This window comes from Mustela nivalis (assembly GCF_964662115.1).
Source record: "Mustela nivalis genome assembly, chromosome: 8".
Taxonomy (NCBI): domain Eukaryota; kingdom Metazoa; phylum Chordata; class Mammalia; order Carnivora; family Mustelidae; genus Mustela; species Mustela nivalis.
Window position 1 is genome coordinate 103,895,422 of NC_139027.1, and position 25,141 is coordinate 103,920,562.

The 25,141-nt window shown below is 40.3% G+C and overlaps 1 protein-coding gene across 11 annotated transcripts in view; it reads left to right on the plus strand.

The window, feature by feature from the left end:
• The window catches only part of KIF16B (kinesin family member 16B), a 280,503-nt gene that overhangs the window by 121,503 nt on the left and 133,859 nt on the right, over positions 1-25,141 (plus strand). For all 11 annotated transcript variants that reach the window (XM_082743222.1, XM_082743224.1, XM_082743223.1 and 8 more), the window contains 3 exons: positions 17,873-17,992; positions 18,887-18,938; positions 20,672-20,809. In XM_082743222.1, the coding sequence (XP_082599348.1) occupies positions 17,873-17,992; positions 18,887-18,938; positions 20,672-20,809 (310 nt within the window). The remainder of the gene's footprint in view (positions 1-17,872; positions 17,993-18,886; positions 18,939-20,671; positions 20,810-25,141) is intronic.

The following is a 25,141-nucleotide window of genomic DNA, read 5'->3' on the forward strand; positions in this document are numbered from 1 at the left end:
GGACAGGATTTGAGTTGCAGATCTTTTGAAGAGGATTAACTCCTCAGGTTCCTACTGGTATAGTTTATATCATCATTTGTGGAATATCAGAGTCCTATCCCTCTGTGTTGTGCTTTCCTTGCTTTTCCTTAACTTTACTACACAGCCAGAATAGAAACTCACCTCTGACTGATGTGTGCTTTTGCCAAGCCCTTACTACTTAGGGTGTGAGCAGTTTTCTGAGCAGTCTGGTTCATTAGACTGATTTGCTTTTAGTGCTTGGGGGTGAATATAGGTTAATACAAGAAAAGTGGTCATACTCTCTCTTCTCTGTAAAAAGCAAGTTTTATTACTAAGTAGGAGACAGAATGAGCCTGTTCATTTGGGGGTTTGGTCTTTACTGACTCACCAGCGTGTCTGCACCTTCCAGAAAGAAGCTGTGAGCAGCCAGAAGTGTGTCCCCTGCCTTTAACTTTCCCGTCATCTCTTTCTCCTCCTCCCTGTCTCCTCCTTTCTTTTTTCTAAGTCTCCTTCTGGTTAATGATAGGCTCAAGTGGCTAAGAAACGCCTGAAATCTACACGGAGTCCAGGAATTAAACCCCTCCCTCCTTCTCCCCAACCCAAATGTTCTTCCATTTTTATATGAAAGAGGGGTAAAAAAGAAGCTTGCAAAAAAAGGTGAACCTTAATGTTTATTCCCTGCTTCATTAAGATCTGGGAATCCAGATACATTCTATGAGTTCCCACATAGAATTTTGCATTTTATTTCCATAATTGTGTTCCTGATGCCTATGGAGGGTGGTAGATTTTTATTGAAAGCATTAATAGGTTTTTCAGGCATGATTTCTGCTAATAAAGGTTGGCTAAAGGTCCCTTTGGCTTCCAGACACCTGCATATTTTCCTTATCTCTACACCCTCTGTTTTACCAAGATATAATTGACATACAGCATTGTATTAGTTTTGGTATAGAACGTGATGAACTGATATATGTTTTTATTGCAAAATGATAATCACAGTAAGCTTAGTGAACATTCATCACCTCACATAGTTACAAAATTTTTTTTTCTTGTGATGAGAACTTTTAAGGTTTACTCTCTCATTAACTTTACGTTATATGATATAGATGTTAACTTTAGTCACCGAGTTATACGTTACATTCTCATAACATATTTATCTTCTAACTGGAAGTTTGTATCTGTTGACAACCTTCACTCATTCCACCTCCTGCTCTCACTGTCCCCACTTCTGGCAGCCACCAGTCTCTGTGTAATCTATGAGTTTGACTTTTCCAGATTCCACATATAGATGAGATCATACAGTGTTTGTCTTCATCTGGCTGAGTTATTTCACTTAGCAAAATGCCCTCAAAGCCCATTTGTGCTGTTTGCAAATGCAGGGTTTCTTCCTTTTTAATGACTGGATAATATTCAATCATGTATATATAAGTGTGTGTGTGTGTGTGTGTGTGTGTGTGTGTGTACATACATACCACGTTTCTTTATCCATTCATCTACTGATGGACACTTAGGTTGTTTCCCTGTCTTGGCTGTTAGAAATAATGCTGTAATGAACATATGGGTACAGCTATCCTTTCAAGATCCTGTTTTCATTTCCTTCAAGTATATACAGAGAGATGGAATTGCTGGATCATATAGTTGTTGTATTTTTAATTTCTGAGGGACCTGTGTATTGTTTCCCATACCGCCTGCACCAGTTTACACTTGCATAAACAGTGCACAAGTGTTCCCTCTTCTCCACATCCTCACCAACACTTGTCATTTCTTGTCTTTTTGATGATGGCTCTTCCGGCCCATTGTGATTTTGATTGGCATTTCCCTGATGATGAGTGATGTTGACATCTTTTCATGTGTCTGTTGGCCATCTGGATGTTTTCTTTGGAGAAATATTTACTTTGTTCCTCTGTTCATTTTTTAATTCAGAAATTGGTATTACTGTTATTGTTGTTAGTGGGTTGGTATCACATTCTTTACATTTTTTGGATATTAACCCCTTATAAGGTTTGCATTATTTTCTCCCAGCCTATAGCTTGCCTTTTCATTTGGTTGATGGTTTCTTTTGCTGTGCAGAAACCTTTTAATTTGATGTAGTCCCACTTGTTTGTTTGCTTTGCTTTCATTGTCTTTGTTTGGTGTCCAATCCCCAAAAGAAACAAACAAACAATCATTGCCAAAACTTGAGGAGCTTACTACCCTGTGTGTACTTTTTTAGGAGTTTTATGGTTTCAGATCTTACAATCAATCCTTTAATCCATTTTAGGGCTGATTTGTGTATATGGTGTGAGGTACTGGTCCAGTTTCATTCTTTTGCATGTGGCTGTCCAGTTTTCCCAGCACCATTTATGGAAGAGACTATACTTTGCCCCATTGGATATTCTTGTAAGGGTGGGTTTATTTCTGGCCAATTTTGTTCCATTGATTTAGGTGTCTGTTTTTTCCCTTAAGATTTTATTTATCCATTTATTTTTTGAAAGAGAGAGAGAGAGCATATGATGAGCATACAAATAGGAGCAGAGGCAGAGGGGGAGGGAGAGCGAGAGGGAAAGAATCTCAGGCAGACTGTGGATTGAACACGAAATCTGACAGAGGGCTCAAGCCTATGACTCCGAGATCATGCACTACCTGAGCCAAAGCCAAGGGTGGATGCTCAGCCAAGTGAGCCACCCAGGGACACCATATGGATCTATTTTTATGCCAATAACCATACTGTTTTGCTTACTGTAACTTTGTAATATAGTTTGATATCAGGAAGTATTATGTCTCTAGCTTTGTTATTTCTCAAGATTGCTTAGGATTTTTTTTTTAAAAAGATTTTATTTATTTATTTCACAGAGAGAGAGATCACAAGTAGTCAGAGAGGCAGGCAGAGAGAGAGAGAGAGGAGGAAGCAGGCTCCCTGCCTAGCAGAGAGCCCGATGTGGGACTTGATCCCAGAACCCTGAGATCATGACCTGAGCCGAAGGCAGAGGCTTAACCCACTGAGCCACCCAGGTGCCCCATTGCTTAGGATTTTTAAGGGCTTTTGTGGTTCTATGCAAATTTTAGGGTTCTATTTCTATGAAAAATGACACTGGATTTTGATAGGAAATGCACTGAATTTGTATATCACTTTGGGTGTGGTGGACATTTTAAGAGTATTAATTCTTCCAGTCCATGAGCATGGAATATTTTTCCATTTATTTGTATTGTCTTTGGTTTCATTCATCAGTGTCTTACACTTTTCAGTGTATGGGTCTTTGACCTCTTTGGTTAAATTTATTCCTAGGGTTGTTTTCATATATATATGAAGACAACCCTACAGTTATATATATGTATATAAATAATTGTAAGTAGGATTGTTTTCTTAGTTTCCCTTTCTGGCGGTTACTAGTTTATATAGATGCAACCAATTTTTATGTATTGATTTTGTATCCTGGAGTTTTGCCAAATTTGTTTATTAGTTCTAACAGTTTTTTGGTTATGTCTTTAAGGTTGTCTATGTATTATCATGTCCTCTGCAAATAGAGGCAGTTTTACTTCTTCTTTTCTAATTTGGACACCTTTTATCTCTTTTCTTATCTAATTTCTCTGGTTATGACTTCCACTACTATGCTGAATAAAAGTGATAAGAGTAGGTTTTCTTGTCTTGTTCCTTATCTTAGAGTAACAACTTTTAGTTTTGCACCATTGAGTATGGTATTAGCTCTGGGCAGATTTTCCTTATTGAAAACGTTTGGAGGTATAGTCTCTGGGCTTTCATTTTTGGATGATGAAATTTTGTCTTTTAGAGTTCCATTTTCAGAACATTATATACTGTACAATAAAAATACAATAAGATGATAGCCTTGGCGATATACTTAAGGTTAAGTAAAATATGTTTTAAGTAAATTGAGATATATTATGTTTTAAAAATTTTACATGAAAATATGTCTCTTTATTATTTAAGACATTTTTATTATATGTATTATTTTGATTGTAAGTGTGTTCATTACAGAAAATTTGTAATGTAGGTGCACCGGGATGGCTCAATCAGATAAGTGTCTGACTCATGATTTCAGCTCAGGACATGATCTCAGGATCCTAAGATGATCTGTGCACTGGACTCTGCACTGGGCATGGAACCTGCTTAAGATTCTCTCTCTCTCTCCCTACCACCCTCTAAAAATTAATTAAAAAAACCAAAAATTTGTAATGTAAAAGGGTATAAAGAAAAAAAAATACCCAGAGATAATCTCTGTTCCTGTTTTGCAGTAGTGTATGAGATGTGGGTCAGGTCCAGTCTCTCCTTGTCTTTTCTCTCTTTCTTATATTTATTGTATTTATTATATATCTATATAGGTATATGACATAACACACACACACACACACACACCCTGCTACAGACGGAGTTATTTCCTTCCAAAATCTGTATGTTGAGGTCCTAATCTCCAATGCAACTATATTTAGAAATAGGGCCTTTAAAGGGTTATTAAGGTCATAAAGTTGGGGTCCTAATCCAGTAAGACTGGTGGCCTTACAATGAAAGGATGAAAGATAAATTTCTCTCTCCAGCATTGCTTGTAAGCTCAAAGGAAAGGCCACGGGATGGGGGTGGTTGGGTGGCGCAGTTGGTTAAGCATTTGCCTTTGGCTCAATTCTGGGATGGGGCTCCAGGGGGAGCCTGCTTCTCTCTCTCCTCCCCATTTGTGCTCTCTCTCACTATCTCTGTTTCTCTCAAATAAATAAAAAAGAATCTTAATTTTTAAAAAAAGGAAACGCCATGGGAGCACACAGGGAGATGGTGGAGTCCTTCAAGCCAAGAGCAGAGGCCTCAGAATAAAACCTGCCTTGCTGGGACCTTGATTGTGGACTTTTCAGCCTTTTGAATAGTGAGAAATAAATTTCTGAAGTTTAAGCTACTCAGTCTTTGCTATTTTGTTACAGCAGCCCAAGATGACTAACAGACACACATAGACACACATGAGTCCTGTATATAAAGAGACACGCATATTTTAAACAGAAATCGAGGTCATTTTCCATGTAATTTAGTGGACTTTTTTTTTTTCCTAATTACCATTAGCATGAATCACACTGTGATAGAGTTATATTTTTTCTCATATATGCCACATGCTTTTCCATATTAAATCATCTGAGACTAGGTTTAAGTTCTTGTGTTGTGAATTAAAGCTTCATTTTGTTTTAAACATGGCCATTATATAGTAATACCTCTGAGCCTGTTGAGATGGGAGGCATCTTTTTCTTTTTTGTTCATTTGCCATAGACTTGGAAGACATAATTGAGATTACTTTAATGATCAGTATTGCAGAAGTGGACAGTCACAAGTTCAGGTTTAAGACATGGGAAGGCACGAGGTTTTCTGTGCAGGCTCTGGAGGACTGTGTGAAGAGGTACACAGCCTGCATTTTGGAGAACCTCTGTTCTGAGTTTAGCTATGGTTTCAGCAAACCATCTCAGGATTCAGTTTGTTTGTTTGTTTGTTTTTTGTTTTTGTTTTTAATCTCTGAACAACCTGGTGGGGCTTGGTAGTAGCAGCTGCTTCACAGAGGTGTTCTGAAGTTCAGACAGGCAGCTCTGAATATGCCTTTCCTCTGTGACATTGGTGGGTTTTCCTTCGTGGTTCTGGACCTTTCCAGACGACTACTCGTCTGCAGGATAACTCTGTGCTGGGCCAGGCAGGAATCACCATGTAACCTAGCTTTTGCCTTTGTGAAGTGGATCTGGTATACAGGCTCCCTTGAAGAAATGGTGTCAAATTAATTCATTACAGTAGTCCCCGTTATCTGCACCTTCATTTTTCACAGTTTCTATTACTCACCATCAACCATGATCCAGAAGTAGGGCATCCTTCTTCTGATGTACCATTGGAAGGTCAGTAGCAGCCAAACCTAACATCACAGCGCCTGCGTCATTTGCCTCACCACATCTCATCACACGGGCATTTTATCATCTCACATCATCACAAGAAGGGTGAATGCAGTACAGTAAGATATTTTGAGAAAGCCCACATTCTTATAACTTTTACTACAGCATGTTGTTATAATTATTATTTTATTACTGTTGTTAACTCTTACCATGCCTATTTCATAAATTAAATTATATCACAGTTACAGGTATATAGGGAAAAACATAGTATACATAGGGTTTGGTACCATCTGCAGTTCCAGGCATCCACAGGGGTCTTGGAATACATCCCCTACAGATGCAGAGGGGACTACCATACATTGCCCAAAGGAAGAAAGCAAGCTCTGTTACTCATGATGTTGGTAGAGAGGCCCGTTAGTTTTCTGTGGCACTGTGTGTCATTTACCTGCCTGCTGAGCTGAGTTACTAAGTGGAACTCTGGAGAAAGCAAACGCAATACAGGACTAAACCCTCAAGCCTGTCAGTGTCCATCTGGGCCAGTGGAGTTAATTTTGCTACAGCTCTGAAAGTCTATGTAAATTCCTCATGGGCAATGAATTTTTTTGGAATAAATATTACCCAGAATAACTCTGTCCATGTACCAAGACCTTGAAATTTTGGGGTTAAACAGACATGCTAGTTGTGAATTTCATGGTTTTTGTTTGCCTTTTTTGGATAATGCTAATTATTTAAGATAGTGGAGGGTAGCAAAGGTATAGATGTTAATGGTATTGCTACTATCTGTAATACTGATAAGTACAGATAGATAAGTCTGCTTAAAGATAGATTGATACATAGATAGAGCTATTATATGTTTCTATAGTAGATATATCTTTACATTATAACACTGATAGAGATCCAGATCTAGAGACAGCAAAATAGAGGTATAGATAACATCTAAAAGGGTGTTTGTTTTACTCACTCATTTATCCCCAGCAGAGACTAGTACCTGGCAACTAGCAGTTCATTAAATATTAGTTGAATGAGTTGCAGAAGCAGCCAGCTGGAGGGTGAGGGTCAATAAATGGTAGCACTTGATAAATCCTCAAAGTGCAACCAGAGCAGAGGTGTCAGTCATATGGGGGAATATAGAAAATTATGGCATAATCCTGGATATGAAATACCTGGGAGCTTAAAAAATACGCATGCCTGGGCCTGCATCTGAGATGCTCATCTAAAGGGACCACTACAGGGCACAGGCATGGTGCTTTTAAAAAACTCCTTGGGTGATTTCTTGGCCTAGTAACGAAATGCAGATCTTAACATCACTAGTGTGTATTTGACAGAGATCTACGTGATTAGGCTAGTTAACTGTAGTCATTGCAGGGGAAGGGTTCACTGCGGACCTGAGTAGGCTGTAAGTGTTTCCCAGGGTGAGGGGAGAGATGGGTTAAGAGTCAGATAGAGGAAAAGACTTCAGGGTTCTCCCAAGCAGACATTCCGAAGCAAAGGCTGGGAGGTGGGTATGAGCGTGATATTTCCTGTTGATAAGAAACAAGAGTACGCCAGCTCTCCAAGACCAAAACTTAAGGCAGATGTCACAGTGAAGCTTTCTAGGTTACAACATCCCATTTAATGCGACCCTTTCATTTAGCTTTCTAACCTGTGTTCGAGTTCATGTTATAGGAAATGCCCTTGTAGAACCTTCTAGTGAACCCTCCTAAGTATTTTGGGCTTCCATTTAGGTCAAATATACTAAAGTACTTGAGATCACAAGATCCTGCTCTACTTAAAAAGTCTAGTTAAATATTAATGTGGGGAAATTTGCTCTTGCATATTTTCACATGTAATTTCTTTAATTGGTATTATGCATTTTGCATAATTTAAATACCAACATCTGGGTGATTTGCTCAGCCAGCAGAGGACTGTTTCCTCAGAAAAATCGACACAGCATCGTCTCTGAACTGCCTGCCAAGAGTTAGCTGTTTGGCGTTTAAATAAAGAATGTTTTCTGCAGTGCGAAGTGTAGTGGAAATTGAACTGCCCCAAGAGTTTCTGTTCATTAAAAGAACAATATTAATTGTATTTACTGTTAGGGGCTGACTGCCAGTAATGCCAGAAAGTTTAGGTTTGTTAGCACCATTGTGTAGGTCGTGGCCAGATTCTGCTCTTCCTGTTTCTGCCCCGGTGAGTCTGGGACTGTTCATTATCTGTTCTAAATGTGTTTCTTTTGACTACAGGTACTTTAATGTGGATTGTTTCAAAGTCCTGTAGGAAGCAAAGCTTCTCATTCCTACCTTAACTTTCATGATGTAATAGAGGCCAGTCTGCTCTCAACGTCGTCATGTTTGGTAGACATGTGTTGCACACTTCTTGAATTATGATGATAGTCTTTTAGAATCAGACCTTTACATTTAAGCAAGACTCCCTTATAAGCTTGACTTATTCTGGCCATTTTTTTTTGCATATTTTTATATATTAATTCATTGAATTTTAAAGACAATTTAATGAGGATTATGTGAGAAAACCAAAGGCTTAACATACTTAACATTGTTTTTCAAAATGTTGAGTATATATATATATATATATATTTTAAATTCTGGCCATTTTAGGTATTCTTTTGATGTTTGAGAGCTCCTTTTTCCTAGCAAGGAGCATTAAAGAAAAAAGGACTGGTCAGAGACTGTCTCAGCCCCAAGATCAGAGATCATGATACTGTTAAGTAGTTTGGCTCTCATGGACCCCCTTCTGATCTCTCTTTCTTTGGGGATGACTTAATATCCTAGATCCACTGTTGCTTTTTGGAAGGGTAGATGCACCAGAAATGTAATTTGGGGGGACTTGAGTGCTCTGAAAATAGTAAGCCAGGTGGAGTGATATAGTATGGACCTGGAAGTAAGGGAATGCGGTTGAGTAGGGCATCAGCTTTATCTGAGTGGGGACCTTCTCCACCTGACTCACTGATGTCTTGCTTCTGAGACAGCAGGCAGCATGTGTGATAAGAGCTGACTGAAGGAGGGGAGCAAGACATAAAGATGTCAGGGGAGAACTTCCAGGCAGAAAGAACAGCAGGTGCAGGGGCCCTGCAGTGGGAATGAGGAGGCCATTATGGTTGGAGCATTGTTCGTCAAGTGCAGAGTGGAGGGGGATATGGTTGGACAGGTGCATAGGGACCAGATGAAGTGAGATATGTGGGTTATTTTATTTTAAATTCTTGGGAAACTGTTGTAGGGTTTTATTCCCGACTTCTTGAAGTTTTGAAAAGGTGGATCTGCTGTAATATGCAGAATAGATTGTAGGGTGGCAAGAGAGGAAACAGAAGGGCCAATTGGAGGACGTCAGAGACTCCAGGTGGGATATGGTGTCTGTCAGACCAGATCAGTAGTAGCAGTGGAGATGGAAAATTGTGGATGATTCAGACTTTTTTGTGCAGGTAGAGTTGATGGACCAGTGATGGTCTAATTAGGAGATTTGAGGCAAAGAGAAGGACCAATGGTGGCTCCTAGCCTGACCCACTTGATTCTTTCTTTCCTTTTCAAGCCATAGATTCCTAATTCTGCCTTCCCACCTGAACCTCATCCTTCTGGGAACTTCGTTCTGATTAAGGCTGATTGCCAGTGCTGCCTTGATTGTAGTCTGTGGTATCTGCCAGACTTTTTCAGTTATAGTAGATTTCCAGTCCTTCATTAACTTCTACAGACTATTTTTTTTTCCCATGCACATACACATGTGTGTGTGTAAATCAGATTTTAGTTCAAAGAGTATAATTAGTAGAGCTCTCATAAGAAGGATTACATGTTACCAATAGCTTTGTAGGATCATAGAAATGCTATTAACCAGCAGATATATTTTTATCCACTTTTCTCTCATATGCTGTTTGGGAACACAGAAAAAGTAAAAAATTATTTACCAGAGGAATGTGAAGATTCTTCCCCCTTTTCATCAGAGCTTACTCAGGTTGCATGAACAGAGCGTAAAGGAAGACAGGATGATAGTTGAGGCAGTTGACCAGTATAACTTCATTGATTTCCTGGTAATCTTGGCAACTGCTCCCTTTCTCTGTTAGATGGACAGATTTCTTTCTATGTGTGGAAGAATGTATAAGAAAGAGTAGCTTCTGGTGAATGTCAGCTTGTGGTGTACTTTCAGGATTTCAGAGCTAATTAATTTGTGTTGCTAATGACTATTTATCATTTTTACATTATACCAGCAACATGTAAATTACTTGCAAACACTTGCCAGTCAAATTGGTGAGTGATTTTTAACTCAAGTCACCAATATCCACTTGCTGAGCTGTCTGCAAAGTCTTACTAGTAAATGTCAGGATTTTTTTTTTCTGGCAATAAAAATCTTTGGGATATTTATCAGATGTTTGCAGCTCTTGCAAACTCTCCAGTTTCCTTATTTCTCATTAAGAGAATATGTGAAAGGGTTGAGAAAGATGTCTTAACTGTTTAGTCCATCTAAACTGATTTAGTCCATCTAAACTGATTGTCATGGAGTGCATCTGACCCTACAATGTCAACCAAGTTGTCCCTTCCTTTCTAATCCCACTTCCCTTTTTTCCCTCTCTTCATACATCCTTAACAGATTCATCTTCTGAAGTATCAACCAGTTCCTGTTTTCAAAATTCTCCATGGCTTCCCAGTTTCTGAATCAAATAATGACCCATCTGCCTGGATTTCCAGTCCATTTTTTCCCCAGGCTTAGCTGTTAAACTGGATTTCCAGGGGTCCCTTGTATAGATACGCATGTTTTCTGCTCCCATGTCCTTACTCAAGAAGTCCTCCAAACCTGGGTACCCCTATTTTCTTCCTTTTTATAGCCTGCTGAAATCCTAGTCTTTAAAGAGGCGTTTGAAGATGACATCAGTTTCAAAGATAGGCGGAAATAATAAAAAGCAAAGCAAGCATCCCATGCTGTTGCAGAAATACTGCGGTGACTCCTAATAGGAAGCAGATGACAAAGTCATGAGCTGGCTGCCAAGGAAAAGGGAAGGTTGTAATAGAGTGTGTTCCTAAGCCTGAACATGAGATGCTTAGGAAACCCTCCCTGAAACCCTCTAACCTGGGGACATAGCAACTGATTTTCCTCTCCTTTTGAGGGACCACAGAAGTGGCTGATGGTGGCAACTGGGAAGATGTGAAGAGAAGAACTGATTCTCTTTGTAAGTGAAGACCTGGTGAAACAATGAGTCTGAGAGCAGTCTTCCCTATAGGAGTGGGCCCTCTTCTCAAGCAGGAGGAAAGAACTCAGTAGAGGCTATTTCATGACCTTTGTTGAAAAAAAGGCAGAGCTCTGGCATTCAAACAGAGCCTTTAGGGTGCTTTGGTTGAGATGTGGCTGTCTGTCATTACATCTGGCTAGAGAAAAGTGGATAGAATGCAGACGACTTCGTTTTCGAACCTGACAAGATCACAGGTATGGTGGGATGAGAGTCAAGGAGTTTCCCATTCATGTGTTAGAGCATACAGATTTTCTGGATACTTAAGCATACACAAGTTGTGAGAAAAAAGTAGGGTAATTATAAAAACATGATTGCAGTGAGGGATAGGTAGAAAGATGGACAGACAACAAAAAGGAAAAAATGGAATAAGCATGCAGAGGACAAAGGTCCAGATATAGATGAAAACATACCTCAAGGGGTAGAATGGCATTCTTTACAATTGTTTCATTCTGTGGAACAAGTTAGTGAGAAATGTGAAGTCAATAAACAGAAATGATGATGATAAAAAGCAGAATGAGATGAGGGGGAGAAGGGAGATTGCAGACCTAGAGAAAGATTTTGAGGTCCAAAACAACATCGGTACAGGACTAATAAATAAAATTAGAAATACCAAGGGAAAGAACAGATGCCATTGAAATCAAATTACTGAAAGAATAAAGGCTTAATAATCTCAGTGAACCCAAATGAAATAATCAAGATATTAAGTACTGAGAAGCTAAAAGATAAAGAAGACAAAGACAGTGTAATATAAGGATAATTGGCATCCCTGAAATAGGCAGTCAGCAAATGAAACAAAATGCAGTAGAAAACAAGGCAATTTTCCTGAAATGAAAAATAAAAAAAAGAACTGGGTCTGCAAATTAGTATCAGATTCCAAGAAAATTTGGAGTACAGAAGGTTCAATACTGAGATCTATCCTCATTAAGCTATTGAATTTCAGAGATAAAGGAAAAGTTCTTCAGATCCCCTGGGCAGAAAACCAGATTGTCTGCCATGGACTCAAAGTTAGTCTAACCTTCTATTTTCTTAGAGCAGTGTTCAGTTTCTGAAGATAGTGGAGACATTTGTTCAGCATTCTGAGAGAAAAGAAGTATGACACAACTGTGGCCCAGACTGACAACAGCTAAGATGTCATTCAGGTGTGAGGGCAGGAGGCAGGTATTTCCAAACATGTACAGACTTGACTAACAGTGTTTAAAATCAAAACACATATGATGAATATATACACGCCATGCTCATGAACCTCTAAATATGCTTTATGACATTTTAACTTAGAAGGATATTTTAGGAAATATCTCTTGTAGTGAAGGCACATTTGGTTGAAATTCAACAAATACTTCAGTTTCTTTTCTTTTTATTAAATTTATATAAAATTGCATGCAGTTTTCTTAAATGAAAAAGTAGCTTTGCTAGAAGATCATTTTATTTTTTATTAGTCTTCCTGTTTGCCTGACTTCCTCCCTCCTTTTCATACCCACAGTGGGCATGTGGGGGACCATGCCATTCCCTCTCATCTTCTGCTACATGTTGTAGTCAAGTTGGCAGAAATTAAGTACACTTTATATGTGTGTCAACTCTACAGAATTCCACTAGTTAGTGAAACATGTAATTTACCATAGACTACCTTTCCACAAAAAGATTCTGACATGTAATTTTTGACTTATCAAAAAAAAAAAAAAATCACTGCCTCCCCAGTGCCTCTCCATGCCAGATAATAAGCACTTACTGAGTGACTGCTGTTTGCCCCGTGCAGCTGGGTTCACCTCACATAACACAATCAGTATGAGGAAACACAGTTTCTGCTCTTGGGGAGTTCTTCATTTCAGTGGGGCAAATGGGTTCCCCGTTTTCCCAGTTTCCCAAGTAGGATCCAGCTCTCAGGTAGGCTTCTCAAAAGGGAAAAATTGGTTTTTGTTGTTGATAAGTTTTTGTGTTGTTTTTCAGTTTTTCATGTATTCAGGAAAGCTGTTACCTTGTGTTAGAAAGTGCTAGATACTGAGGATATGGTTGTGATTAAGAGGCGTAGAATCTCTGCTCCATCTGATAAGCAAGTATGGTGGTTATGTGGGGCGCTCCCAGTGCGCCAAGCCCTTGTGTGGGCTTCCCCCCTGGAATCTGGGCAGCCCTGCCTGCAACTCACCTGAACCACTGGAATGTGCCAGAAGTGATACAGTGAGCGTCACAGCACTGGACACATGTTTCAGGTTCAGAAACCGAAGAAAAACATATTGAACATATTATTTACAAATGTCACAAAGTCAATGTTTAAAATAAGCTGATGCTGTGTTTTGACACTTTTAGTCAGGCTATAGTTTCCTTTTTATACAGATATTGATTGCCAAAAGCTTTGTTTCAATACAAAATATGTGCAGATATAATATATAATATAATATAAATATATATGTGTTACCACTTTCTTTGGGACCCAGTGAACCTAGCATTGGGGGTGGGATGGCCAATTCTGCAATGTTAAATATTCCATCTTATCAAAGAGGTGTTTCATAAATTATGTATAACAGTAGATGCCACTTAATAAATATTTTATACGTGATAGATATTTTTGTCTGAAATTACTTTTTCACTTGAGCAATGATTTAAACCCTCGTTTTTAGTTTTATGAGGTGACACTTTTATAATATCGTGTAGTGAATGCAGCTTGAATGTCATAGAGCTTTAGTGCAGCATTAATCATAAATTCATCTGCCCCCACTCCCAATCCTGGAAAACTTTCTCTTAATTCAGGTTTTACCCATTCAGCATATGGAAGTGTATGTGAGAACATGTTGGGTGTGTATGTGGGGGAGAGCATGGGGGGACAAGTAATGCTTTTGACCTAGTGGCTCCAAAGTTATGAATTTCAAATGATTTTCAAAGTCTGTGAGACTTATTTCAAGGAAGGAAAAGAAAGTGTTTTTCAGTGGTTTAAAAAAAAAAAAAAGAATATGAAACTAAACTGGGATGTAGTCCAAAACAATTTTTCTAGTTTGAGTGGGAGCTATTAGAACTTAAAACGTTGGCTTTTTCTTGGGTTATTTTCCACTTTTATGCAGAAAGAAAATACATATGGCTCTGGACTTATGAGAACAGTCACTGTCCTTTTCACATGGACCTAGGGGCCTGGAACATTGTTTGGCAGGTGGCTACCTACCATGCATGCAGTGCTGTCACAGTTCAGAGCCACCAGACCTTCCAGTGAGGACACTATTTTATGAAATGGAACTGTGTGATTAAATTCTCTACTCTAACATATATCTTAAAAACAAAAACAAAAACAAAAAAACACATACTTTGCACTTCTGCTTGAATTCTACAGGCAGAGAAAAAGTACAAGTTCTCCCAAGACCTGAGAGGTAGGAGTGGAGGCTGGTTTATTTCCAGTACTCGTTTAGCTAAGATTTGCGAGGGCCTTGGTATACTAAATCAGGTTTACTGAAGTCTCCGACCTGGAAGCCTGAGATTCTGAGCCCGGAAACAGGAGCCCGGCTGATAAGAGGAGTAATTGAAGAACAATGACACGCTTCATTTCCTTTTCTTGAATCTAAGTTATGCATTGGTCATTTTCTCTGCATATCTATTTAATGGTTGTTAAATTGAATTGCTTTATTTCAAGTGGTGATTTTTATTTTTTTAATTTTTTTGGCATTTCATTCTGTCACCCTCTTGCATGACTGCAGCTCTGCAGTGTGTGTTTGAGACACAAATGTCTGCAGAAATGAAGACCTGGAGGGACTTCTCTCTAGTGCCCATCCCCTCAATGTCTTAAGAGCTCCCTTGTCTGCAAGGTTGTGAAGTTCTGAGTCTTTCACCTAGAAGATAGCATTGTTTTAATATTTAAATGACACAGAGTATATTGATTCATCCTAGGAATATAAGGCATACTTAATTATGTCTCAGGCAGTTCTCACGTTGGGGATCTAGAGCTGTGCCCTGGTTACTGTGTCCATTACGGGGCTTGGGGTTGGGAAGAGATTTGCTACGAGTGTCTCTACTTGGAGTCTGGTTAGTAGCTTGGAACTTGCTTCTCTATTGGTCACCTCATACCTAAAATCCCAGAGCATAATGTGCTGTGGGATCTGACTCAGTTTAAACTCAGCATAGCCCAACTTCACGGCTGGAATTTTCACCTTCAGTCTTTGGAATTTATCTCAGACTTGTCTAGAAGCCTGATTTTATAGCTCTTTTGTCTTGGTACAGGTAGATGGGCCTGATGTTAAGACAAAGGCCCAAGGTCCCTTGCCTGACCAGTGCTATTAACCCTCCTTCCTTCATTTCTCTAAACTTCAAGTATCTACCCATCCTTTCATTCATTTGACAAATATTCAGCAGTTACTATGTCAGACATGAAATTAGAGACCGGGTTATATTCTAATTTGGACAAAGTAATAAGCTTATATATAATGTCATATAGTGGTAATTGCTAAGGAGGGAAATGAATCAGATAAAGGAGTTTATGATTACTATTTTGTATGGGTGATGGGGAAGGTGACTTTTGAGTTGAGGGCCAAGTTTGAGTGTGTGTGTGTGTGTGTGTGTGTGTGTGTGTGTGTGATCATTTTAGGGCTGATTTTGTTCCCCAGGGTACATTTGCCAGTATCTGGAGACTCTTTGGTTGTCACAACTTGGGGGAAGAGGCAGAGTGTTACTGGTGTCTAGTGGGTATGCCGTTTGGGGTGTACCAAATTGAACACAACCCGGGGGAGTGTTGAAAGCAAAGAACTTTGTATTACGTGTTCTTAGTAAGAGACCTGGAGAGAGTGCTCAAAGCACTGTCTCCCCATGGGGTTAGTACAGGAAGCTTTTGTTCAGTGTATTAGGGGACAGAGGCAGGGAGCTTGCATTTCGTTCAGTTGTGCATGCCTGGCGTGTCAGCATGCAAGTACGTACATCTCATGTTCAGCAGTGGTGGAAAACTCCACCTATAGGAGGAGATCCCAGCATTAGTGAGCTAAAGGTAACTTTAGGACAACTCGGGGGTTTCTATACAGCTCAAGAGGTCCTAGCTCCAATCTGACCCAAACTGGCATATGGAAGGGGCTATCAGGCAGGACCCTCCTGGCAAGGGACTGTCAGGTCAAACACTTAGCGGGCGTCTCCATGGCTGGAACTCTTGGTTCTGCAAAACAAAACACAGTCCTTCCTAATTTTTTCCTTCCCTCTCTTCTTTTCTTCTGGTAGCTTTCCGCCGTCTTATTTGTGTAACTTCCCATTGCATCCTAGCTAACAGGTGGAGGCCAGAGATGCCGCTAAGCCTGCTGCAGTGCACAAGACATCCTTGCATAATATAGAATCAGCTTATCTAAAATGTCAGTAGTGCCAAGGTCTGGAAACCCGGCTCGAGGGGACGAGAATGAAGAGACAGTGACAGAAGAATCAGCAGCCACAGAAGCAGAAGGAACGATGCCTAGAGCCCTGAGGGGCAGATAGGCTGGCAAGTTTGAGCAATAGCGGGGAGCTTTCTGACTCCTACACAGGAGTGGGCAAGAGAGGGAGATGAGAACAGGAGGTCAGCAGGGGAGGAGGTCATGTAGAGCTTTGTAGAGGCTTATAAGGACTTGGGCTTTCATCTCTGTGAAATGGAAGGCAACAGAAAGGATTTGAGCAGAGGTGCAGCCTGCCTTCACGTCCCTCTGGCTGCTGAGTAGAGCACATGCCACAGGGGGGCGTCTTTGGTGGTAGCCTCGATTATTGTGGGTTTCCTGGTGAAAGACGATGGTGGTTGGGGCTCAAGAGGAACTTAGTACAGGTGGTTTGATGTTGTCGGATTGGGGGCATATTCTAAAGGGAGAGTCAACACTAAGCATGTAGGAATTTGAGAAAGGAGCAAAGTGTAATCATGGTTTTGGGTCTGAACAATTAGAAGGCAGGTTGGCATTCACTGAAATGGTATGGTGTGTCGATTTGGGAGGCTGGGGAAATCAAGAGTTGTTTTTTCAACGTATTCGCTTTCAGCTGCCTGTTTAGTATCCCCACAGAATATGTGAGGTAAGTGAGCGTATGTAGGCATGAGCGTGGGGTCAAGGGAGAGGACTGTCTAGAGGTTTAGATTTGAGTCATCGGCATATGGTTTGCAGGTGAAGTCCAGAGAGAGGATGTGGTCATCACGAGAGTGATGGTGGGTACTCTAGTTCCAAGGATGAAAGCCTGCATGGAGTGGGTTCCAGAGAGAGTGGGAGGGGAGGAATTGGAGAACCCACTAGCGTAGGAAAATGTTTGAAGGTGATTTCTTCCAAAGAGGCACAGAAAAATTGGTGGTAACTGGACATGCAGGACCAAGGGTGGTGGTTGGGGTGGGGGTTGGTGGCAGGAGATCTGTAGCACCTTGGTATGTGGGTGGGAATGACCTGTTAGGTAGTGGAACTTGCTGCAGGAGACAGAGGCGGGGGTACTTCTGGTATAGGGGTCACCAATGCACAGGAGAGAGTTGCTCTGGGGAACATTCACAGTTTGGCCATAGTGACTGGTGAGAAGAGTCAGCAAATCAGGAGATCTCTAGACATTAAATGAAATAAAGATTCTGAAGAGGCAGAACGATTACTTTGTAGTGCAATTGTCCTAGGACCTTTCCTAAGGAAGGTAAGGTTTGGGCTTGGCTTTGAAGAGATCATACTCATCAGGCCATAAGCTTACTTCATTTTATGTTGAGTTTTTATATGTTTCAAGTTCACTTTACCTGCCATATGCCAGGATTCCAACACGAAGGTTTTCCATTTTTCTTGCAGCTTTTTTGATGAGAAATAAAAGTGCTCATTTTAACACCCAAAGAACACCTAATAAGAAGTTCTCTTTCCTCTGAGTAACCTTTTCCTTTTCTTTCCCTCCTAACTTCAGGAACAGACTCTAGCCCTTAGGAAAGAAGGGATTGGAGTTGTTCTGGATTCTGAACTGCCCCATTTGATTGGCATTGATGATGACCTTCTGAGTACTGGAATCATCTTATATCACTTGAAGGTAGAAACTGCTTAAGTGTGACATACAATTTCGTGTTCAGTTTCCTCTTCAGACACTAGCAAGGTTTATTTAATACTCTAGGTGTGTGAACACAGCTATTACATTAGAGAATACACTACAAATCTTTAAGCCCTTTGGGAATTTTCATCAGTTCACTGGTGTTCCGTGGAATTAGAAGTTCCCATGTTTATGGAGTTCTAAAGCTAAATGAAGATCCATTCACTTTGCCTTCCACTTTGTAGAATCAGTGAGAGGAAGGTAAGGAACAAAAAGGGAGACAGACCAAGGAAGGAAATTTGCAACCACCTGGAACTGGGATTTGCTACATGTCGTTTTCTGGTCCCTTGGGTTAATTGTAAAGCGTGTCTCCTGCCTACATTATTGGGCCTGGTCCCAAACAGGCTGTTTGTGTAAGAGAACAGAATTAACCATGTTAGTATCAGCAGTTACTTCTGTAACCTTGACTTAATATCCTTTCTCTGATCCATGACTTAAGATGAGAACAGTATTACATTTGTGCTTTGTAGCCATGAAGGACCCCTGGCCCGCGGTGCAGGGGGGCGGTTGCCAGAAAGGATTAGGAACACCATCAGTGGGATTACCGGCATGGACAGATTATTGATACGTGCCAACCTATGATTTTTCCTTAAGCCTCAGGGTAGGAGCCAACCCATGACTGTGCCTTAAGCCTCGGGAGCTGTGTGGCCCTTTCCTGGACAGTGTGGGGTATGGCCACGGAGCCTCAGTGAACCGTCAATGCATCGGAGGCTGTGGCCAGCCCAGGACACTGCTCAGCCTGTTGGCCACCAGCTTGCTTTGGTTTAAGTGAAAAGTAGAGAAACAGACAGCTCCTCATGTTCTTCCTAATAAATTTTACTTGACTTTTCTTCCTAGGAAGGACAGACATATGTTGGTAGAGAAGATGCTTCAACAGAACAAGATATTGGTGAGAATCTTTATAATTTCCTCTTCCCAGTGATTTTTAAAAAGCATTTAATGAAGAATTTTCTTTTGAATGACATTAAAGTCATTAGGGGAAAAAAAAAAAACCTCTTTCTCAAATACAGTATTGATCAGTATGTGCATTTCTGTAATTTTGAACTCAATTCAAACAAGTGACACAGAACAATTAATTTAATGAATTAAGTAGAACTGCACATCCCCCCCATATATATTCTGTATTCTGTCACAGCTTCAAAGAGTAATTTAAATTGTGGTGGGATAGTGATGGAAATATGCCAACAAACACAGAAAGCTTTCTTTCTTTTCAGAGAAAAGAAGAAAGGTATCATCTTCTCTCTGAAGATGAGATAAAGGTATCTGTTTTGGGTATCAAACACAGATACCAAAAGGTATCAGATGCCTTCATGGGAAGGATGTAGACACTTAACTGTATAGTGGTGATGGGGAGTAGGAATACACACGTGCACATGTATGGAGCTGTGACTTGTGGGTTTCCTGAAAGTCTTTGCTGAGGCACGCAGATGACTCCTGATTAAACCCTGGAGCAGAGTGAGGTCTTGTAGGCTTTGAAAGCATAACTTAGGGACCACTGCAGTGGTGGTGGGTGGTGTGTGTGTGTGTGTGTGTGTGTGTGTGTGTGTGTGTGTGTGAAGGTGGGCATTGGCAGGGGAAGAATTCTGTCCTCTCAGCTGTTTCTAGAATTGCTGGCATTCGACTTGCTCTCCTGCCAAGTGTAAGCTATTTATCAAGCCAAAGCTAGCGTAGTTCTACATGCTGTACTGTTTGCTGCAAAACCAGGTCCCAGAAGTCCTCGGCTTCAGCTGTTCTTGAGTAGAACTAGGTGTCAAGCCTCTTCTTCTGATCGTTAAGTCGTGTGTTTGACCTTTGGGGTTGCTGTAAATGATGATGAGCGATAAGAAAACATGTTTTCTGTGCACAGAAAAGTTCAGTAGTACAGCTCTGTGGGGAGCAGTGGGAGCTACTGGATTTGTGCTTCTGAGAAGCTGGCCAAGAGCTGTGCCTAAAATCGTGTAGGTTTATTTGAACAGGCATTCATATCTGTGTCTGGTCACTCAGCAAGCGAGAATAACTCAGGATAGTCCTACTAGATTAGGTACACGTTAGTAGCCTCATGCTCTGAGAGGTCAGTGGAGGTAACGTGCTCTCAGATTTGGCACAGGCTGTGGCAGTGTGCATCCCAGCACAGCTTGGAGGCTTCCTTAGGCCTGCCAAGATCCATGCCAGGCCAAGGTCACCTTTGGTTTCTGCTCCTGGAGTGCAGTGTCTGTAAGTGTGCAAGTTATAACAAGTCCTTGACCCACAGGGTTCTTTTGTTGTTTCTGTCTTACTGTGACCTTTGGGTGGCTGGTGGGGAAAATTTATTCAACATCTGAGTGACACAGTGATTTTCAAGAAGACAAATTACTTAACTCTTTTCTCTCTGAAGATGAGATAAATTAGCACGTGAGAACTTATTTCCTTACACAGGTGATGTCCAGGTCCTTTGAGGTAACCTTCAGAGGATACCTTCAGTTCTGTCAGTTGATGCCATGAACTCTTGAAATCCACTTTTCTCACCAAACATAAATGTTCATTTCACAATATTTACATGAAAGGGGAAGAGTATTCAATTATGGAGAAATACATAAAGGTTGGGAGTCATTGCACTAGATGACAAAGAAAACATCCTCTTTCTTTTATGTCTTTCCAACTTAGTTCTTCATGGCCTCGACTTGGAGAGTGAGCACTGCATCTTTGAAAATGTTGGGGGAACGGTGACTCTGATACCCCTGAGCGGGTCTCAGTGCTCCGTGAATGGCGTTCAGATCATGGAGGCCACACACCTAAATCAAGGTATCTGGTTTTTTGGTTTTCAGAGTTCTGTGCATATGTCATTGCTCTAGAACGAGTTGGCTACGTAATGGGGGCACTTGTGCATCTTGGAATTAATTGCTGATCAGTTATAAAAAAGATGAAGACTGTTTGCTTCATTATGCTGTTTCCTGTTTTGCTGGGGGACTTCTTTCTAATTCCAGTTATCTTATTGAATTAAACATGTACATAGTTGTCTTAAAAGTTACCACTGTTACAGAAATATGACTTGAAAGGATTTTTTTTAAGTTAAAAAAGCGCCTTTAAATGCAAAAACCTTAGCACTGTGCCTGATGTTAATAACTTTATTTATTACCCTATTTATATTCTTTTGTGAATAGTTGTAATTATAACATACATACAGGATCTGGTATCATGTCTTTTTTTGTTCTTTTGAAATTAATTTCAGTTTTATAGAAAATCTGCAGGTGTGGTACAAGGAACTTTTTAATTTCAAAAGCATTTGAAAGTTGATTGCTAACACTGTGCCCTGCCATCCCTGAATACTTCTGTGTTCATTTCCCTTAAACAATAGCATTCTCCTTTGTAATTACAATATAAACATCCAAATTAAGAAAATAACCCCGGTATACTCCTGCCATCTGATTCTTAGACACCCTTTGAGTTGTCGTCCTTTGTCCAGCAATGTCCGATGTGGGTCCAGGATTCAGTCTGGCGTCATATGTTGTATTTGATTGCCACACCTTTCTTGTCTCTTTCAGTCTAGAAGAGTCCCTTTGCTTTTCTCTGACTTTTAGGACTTTGGCAGGTGAAATATGTTGTAAAATGTCCCTTTGCATTAATGTGGCATCTGTCCAATGCTTCCTCAAGGTGACACTTAATACTGTGCATTCTTGACAGGAATATCAGAGAAGTGATGCCCTGTTTTTCTCACATTGTTACTGAGTAGTTACTCACTTTGGTCATTTGATTAAAATGGAGCTTGCCAGTCTTCTTCACTGTGAAGCTCTCCTTTAGGACCTTCTTTTTATTAAGAAAGATATTGGGAAGGATATCGACATCATAAACATTCCATTCTTTATCATACTTTCACCCACTGGTTTTAGAATCCACGGATTTTGAGGGTTGTTGGTGTCTGGTTTAATTATTTTTCAGATGGTTGCCAATCGGTAATTTTTCTTCCTTCTATATTTATTAGTTGGATTTTTACTGTAAAAAAGAGCTTTCTCTTCTTGCCATTTATTTATTTAAATCAACAGGGTCACATGGCTTGCTATATTGCTTGGTAGGTTTTGGTCTAGTTCCATCATTATTTATTTTGATACCCAAATTGTCCCAGATTTGATGAATGGGAATCCCTCCAAGCTCACTTCTGTGTCCCTATGGCTTGTCCCAATCATCTGTGAGCCCTTCCTGACTTTCTGACACAGTAGGATATTCCAGGCCTATCTTCATGCTTTCCTGGAATCAGCCAGTTTTCCAAGGAGCCTTGGTTCATTTCAGTGGAGAGTGGGATTTAGAAACTAAGATCTAGGCACTTGGTGTGCTCCTGGCTGTTGTAGTGTTCCTGTTCCCAGGTCCTGTTGGCCAACAGAGTTAGGGGAAGTGTTGGCCAACAGAGTCTGTATAACACATACAACTATATTTATGTCTGTATCAATTTCAGTATTTCAGTACCTATTACGGCTGACCAGGCGTTCATACCAGTACCTCTAATTCCAACCCAATGCATTCTTTCTAGTTTTTTCCTTTTTCCTATTTGTAGCTCTCGTTCCTGCTAGTGATGAACCTGACTTCCATTATGTAACCAGTGTTCTGTCACTTCTGTCCCCTCCTCATTCAGGGACCCTCTTCTTTCTGCTCAGGCTGTGATATCCCATGCTGGGGCAACAGTGTCCTCACTCTTTCCTCCCATTCCCTTGCTCATGCCTACTTTGCTCAACCCTGCCTAATGGCTTTTATACTGAATCATGTAAGAAGGAAGGAAAGAAAGAAGTTGACATATCTTGAGCCCTTTCTTGATATATTATACATAATCTCTATAATAACAGTTTTTCATGGTTATGTACCATAATGTGTCTGCTGTGACATAGAAATTGGGCAGATGGAGGAAACTGGACAGATGGAAAGCATATAGTTCATTGGTGCTAGCAAAGTCATGGGCAGAATTAGTTGCAAGGAGTTATCTCAGAAATGAAGGGCATGTAACTTGGACTAGGATGATCACATTTTTTAGGAGGAGTATAGAATCCATTGAAGACATTCTAAAAAAAAAACCAAAAACACCACCCATGCACCCACCACCGACTCATCCACACATCCACTGATCTCCACCTGTTCTTGTACTCTTATTATGTTTTAGTCTTAGGGTAAGCTGAACTTGGGAAACATTTAAGTGCCCTGGAGCTGGCCAGGAATGTCAGAGTTCAGCAGTACCCGGTGAGTAGCCCAAACCAGGGACACAGTGAGTGCCCAATGACGGTTACCAAAGCATTTTTTTTTTCCTGCATTTTTGCAACCCAGACAAGAACTCTGTCAGTATGGGATGGGAGTAGCTGGTTCTTGCCAGACAGCAGAGTAATAGTCATGGTAAGAGCCCAGAAAGTGACTGTAATTGAGTGGTAGACAGGACGTCAGTGTATAGGACTTTTCAGTGGTCATGTCTGCTTGTGAACACACAGACCAGACCACCTGTTCGTTCCCTCTTAGGACCTCAGGTGGAGGTCCTGCTGCCATTTTCTAGGCAGCAGGGGAGGTGAGAGACGTGTCCCCTTGTCCAGTAAAGATCTCTGCATGCAGAGAAGGTTGACCTTATTATGATCACTCTGTGTTGTTACGAGGGACTTGTATTGGTTTTCAGTATCATTGTTAAGGTATGGGTAGAACTTTGGAATTCATTTTGATAGATTTAATTGTTTACTCCATCTGGGGTTGACCTAATTTAGTTTTTTTCCATATTGGCGTATCATTTATTAGAACTTTACCCTATCCTATATTGACCTCTCTTTTCAAGAAACTTACTTTATCAGAAATGAATGCTGAGACATAGCATCATGTCTATTTCTTGGCTTTCCACTTTGTTCCAGTGCTCTGTTTTTCTGCTTTTGTACCAGTATCACACAATTTTAATGCTTGTTGTATTATAATATGCTTTTATTTATATTCTTATCTGTGTTTTTTGCTATCCATGCCTATTATTTTTTTTCAAAGAAATTTTTAGAATCTTTTTATTTTTGTGCTAACATATCTTTTCAGAAGTTGGGTTTTAATTTCATGTGATTTGTTCACATTATAACAAATACATTTCCATCTTGGGATTTCTATTTATTTGATACATCTCTTTTATTTGAATTTTCATCAATTTCTTCCATTGAAACTTTGGAAGTTTTTAATATGTGTTCTTATTGAACTGTGTTTATTCACACCTACAAAGTTTTCTCCACATAGCTGTATACTTTAACTGGTTAAAAATGGGGAGGAAAAATCTTTTCATTTCTGTAATAATCTATTTTGGGAATAGTATTGAAGATTTTTGAGAGCCTTTAGGGATATCGATTTAAAACCATACAGGGAAAGTGAGGCTCAGTCTATTCAGAGACCTCACTCTAGGACTTCTGTGTCTTGGGCATTGTTCCCCCAGATACCTCAAGTGCAGCCTGGGGTGTCTGTGGAGCCCCAGAGAGGAAGGGATAGAGAATGGGTTATGGTTGGGATTATAACTGGGGGCATTGATTAGCTAAGCCGTGCGTGAATCCCAGATAGCCCACAAAGGTCAATGTTCTGCTGGGTCCACCCAGCTTTGTTGCCTGGCCCTCCACCTGTTTCCTCCTGTGCTTTCCCTGCTCTACCCACGACAGTCTGGAGCTTCTGGAGCTCACACCATCCACAGTCCTGGCCGCTGAGAAGGCTGAGGGGATGACCATGACCACCGCTTCTGCCATTCATGGGTTTAACAGTCTCCTCTGGATCCGCCAGGAAGCTAACTTTTATGTGTAATGGTGTTTCTGGGAGAAAAATCAGTCTTGAGTTCCAAACAACACACTGGAAAAGGAGCTTTTAGAGCCCTTACTGTTTATCAGGGGAACTGCCTAGAACTTACTATTTAATATTGGGATTATCTTCTCTACCCTTTGTCCCTTATCCCCCCCCCCCCCAAAGAAAAGATTATTAGCTTGTTTATTTAGTTCAAAGAATTTATGTATTATTCCTTTGTCATCTGCTTATGTAGCTATGATTATGTCTCTAATTCTCTTGTGGATTGAAGCACAGTAGGTAAATAATAAATGTATTTCCTGTATGGTATTTTTATCAAGTGTTTTTTTATCTTAATTTTTTATCTTAACTGAAAGTCCA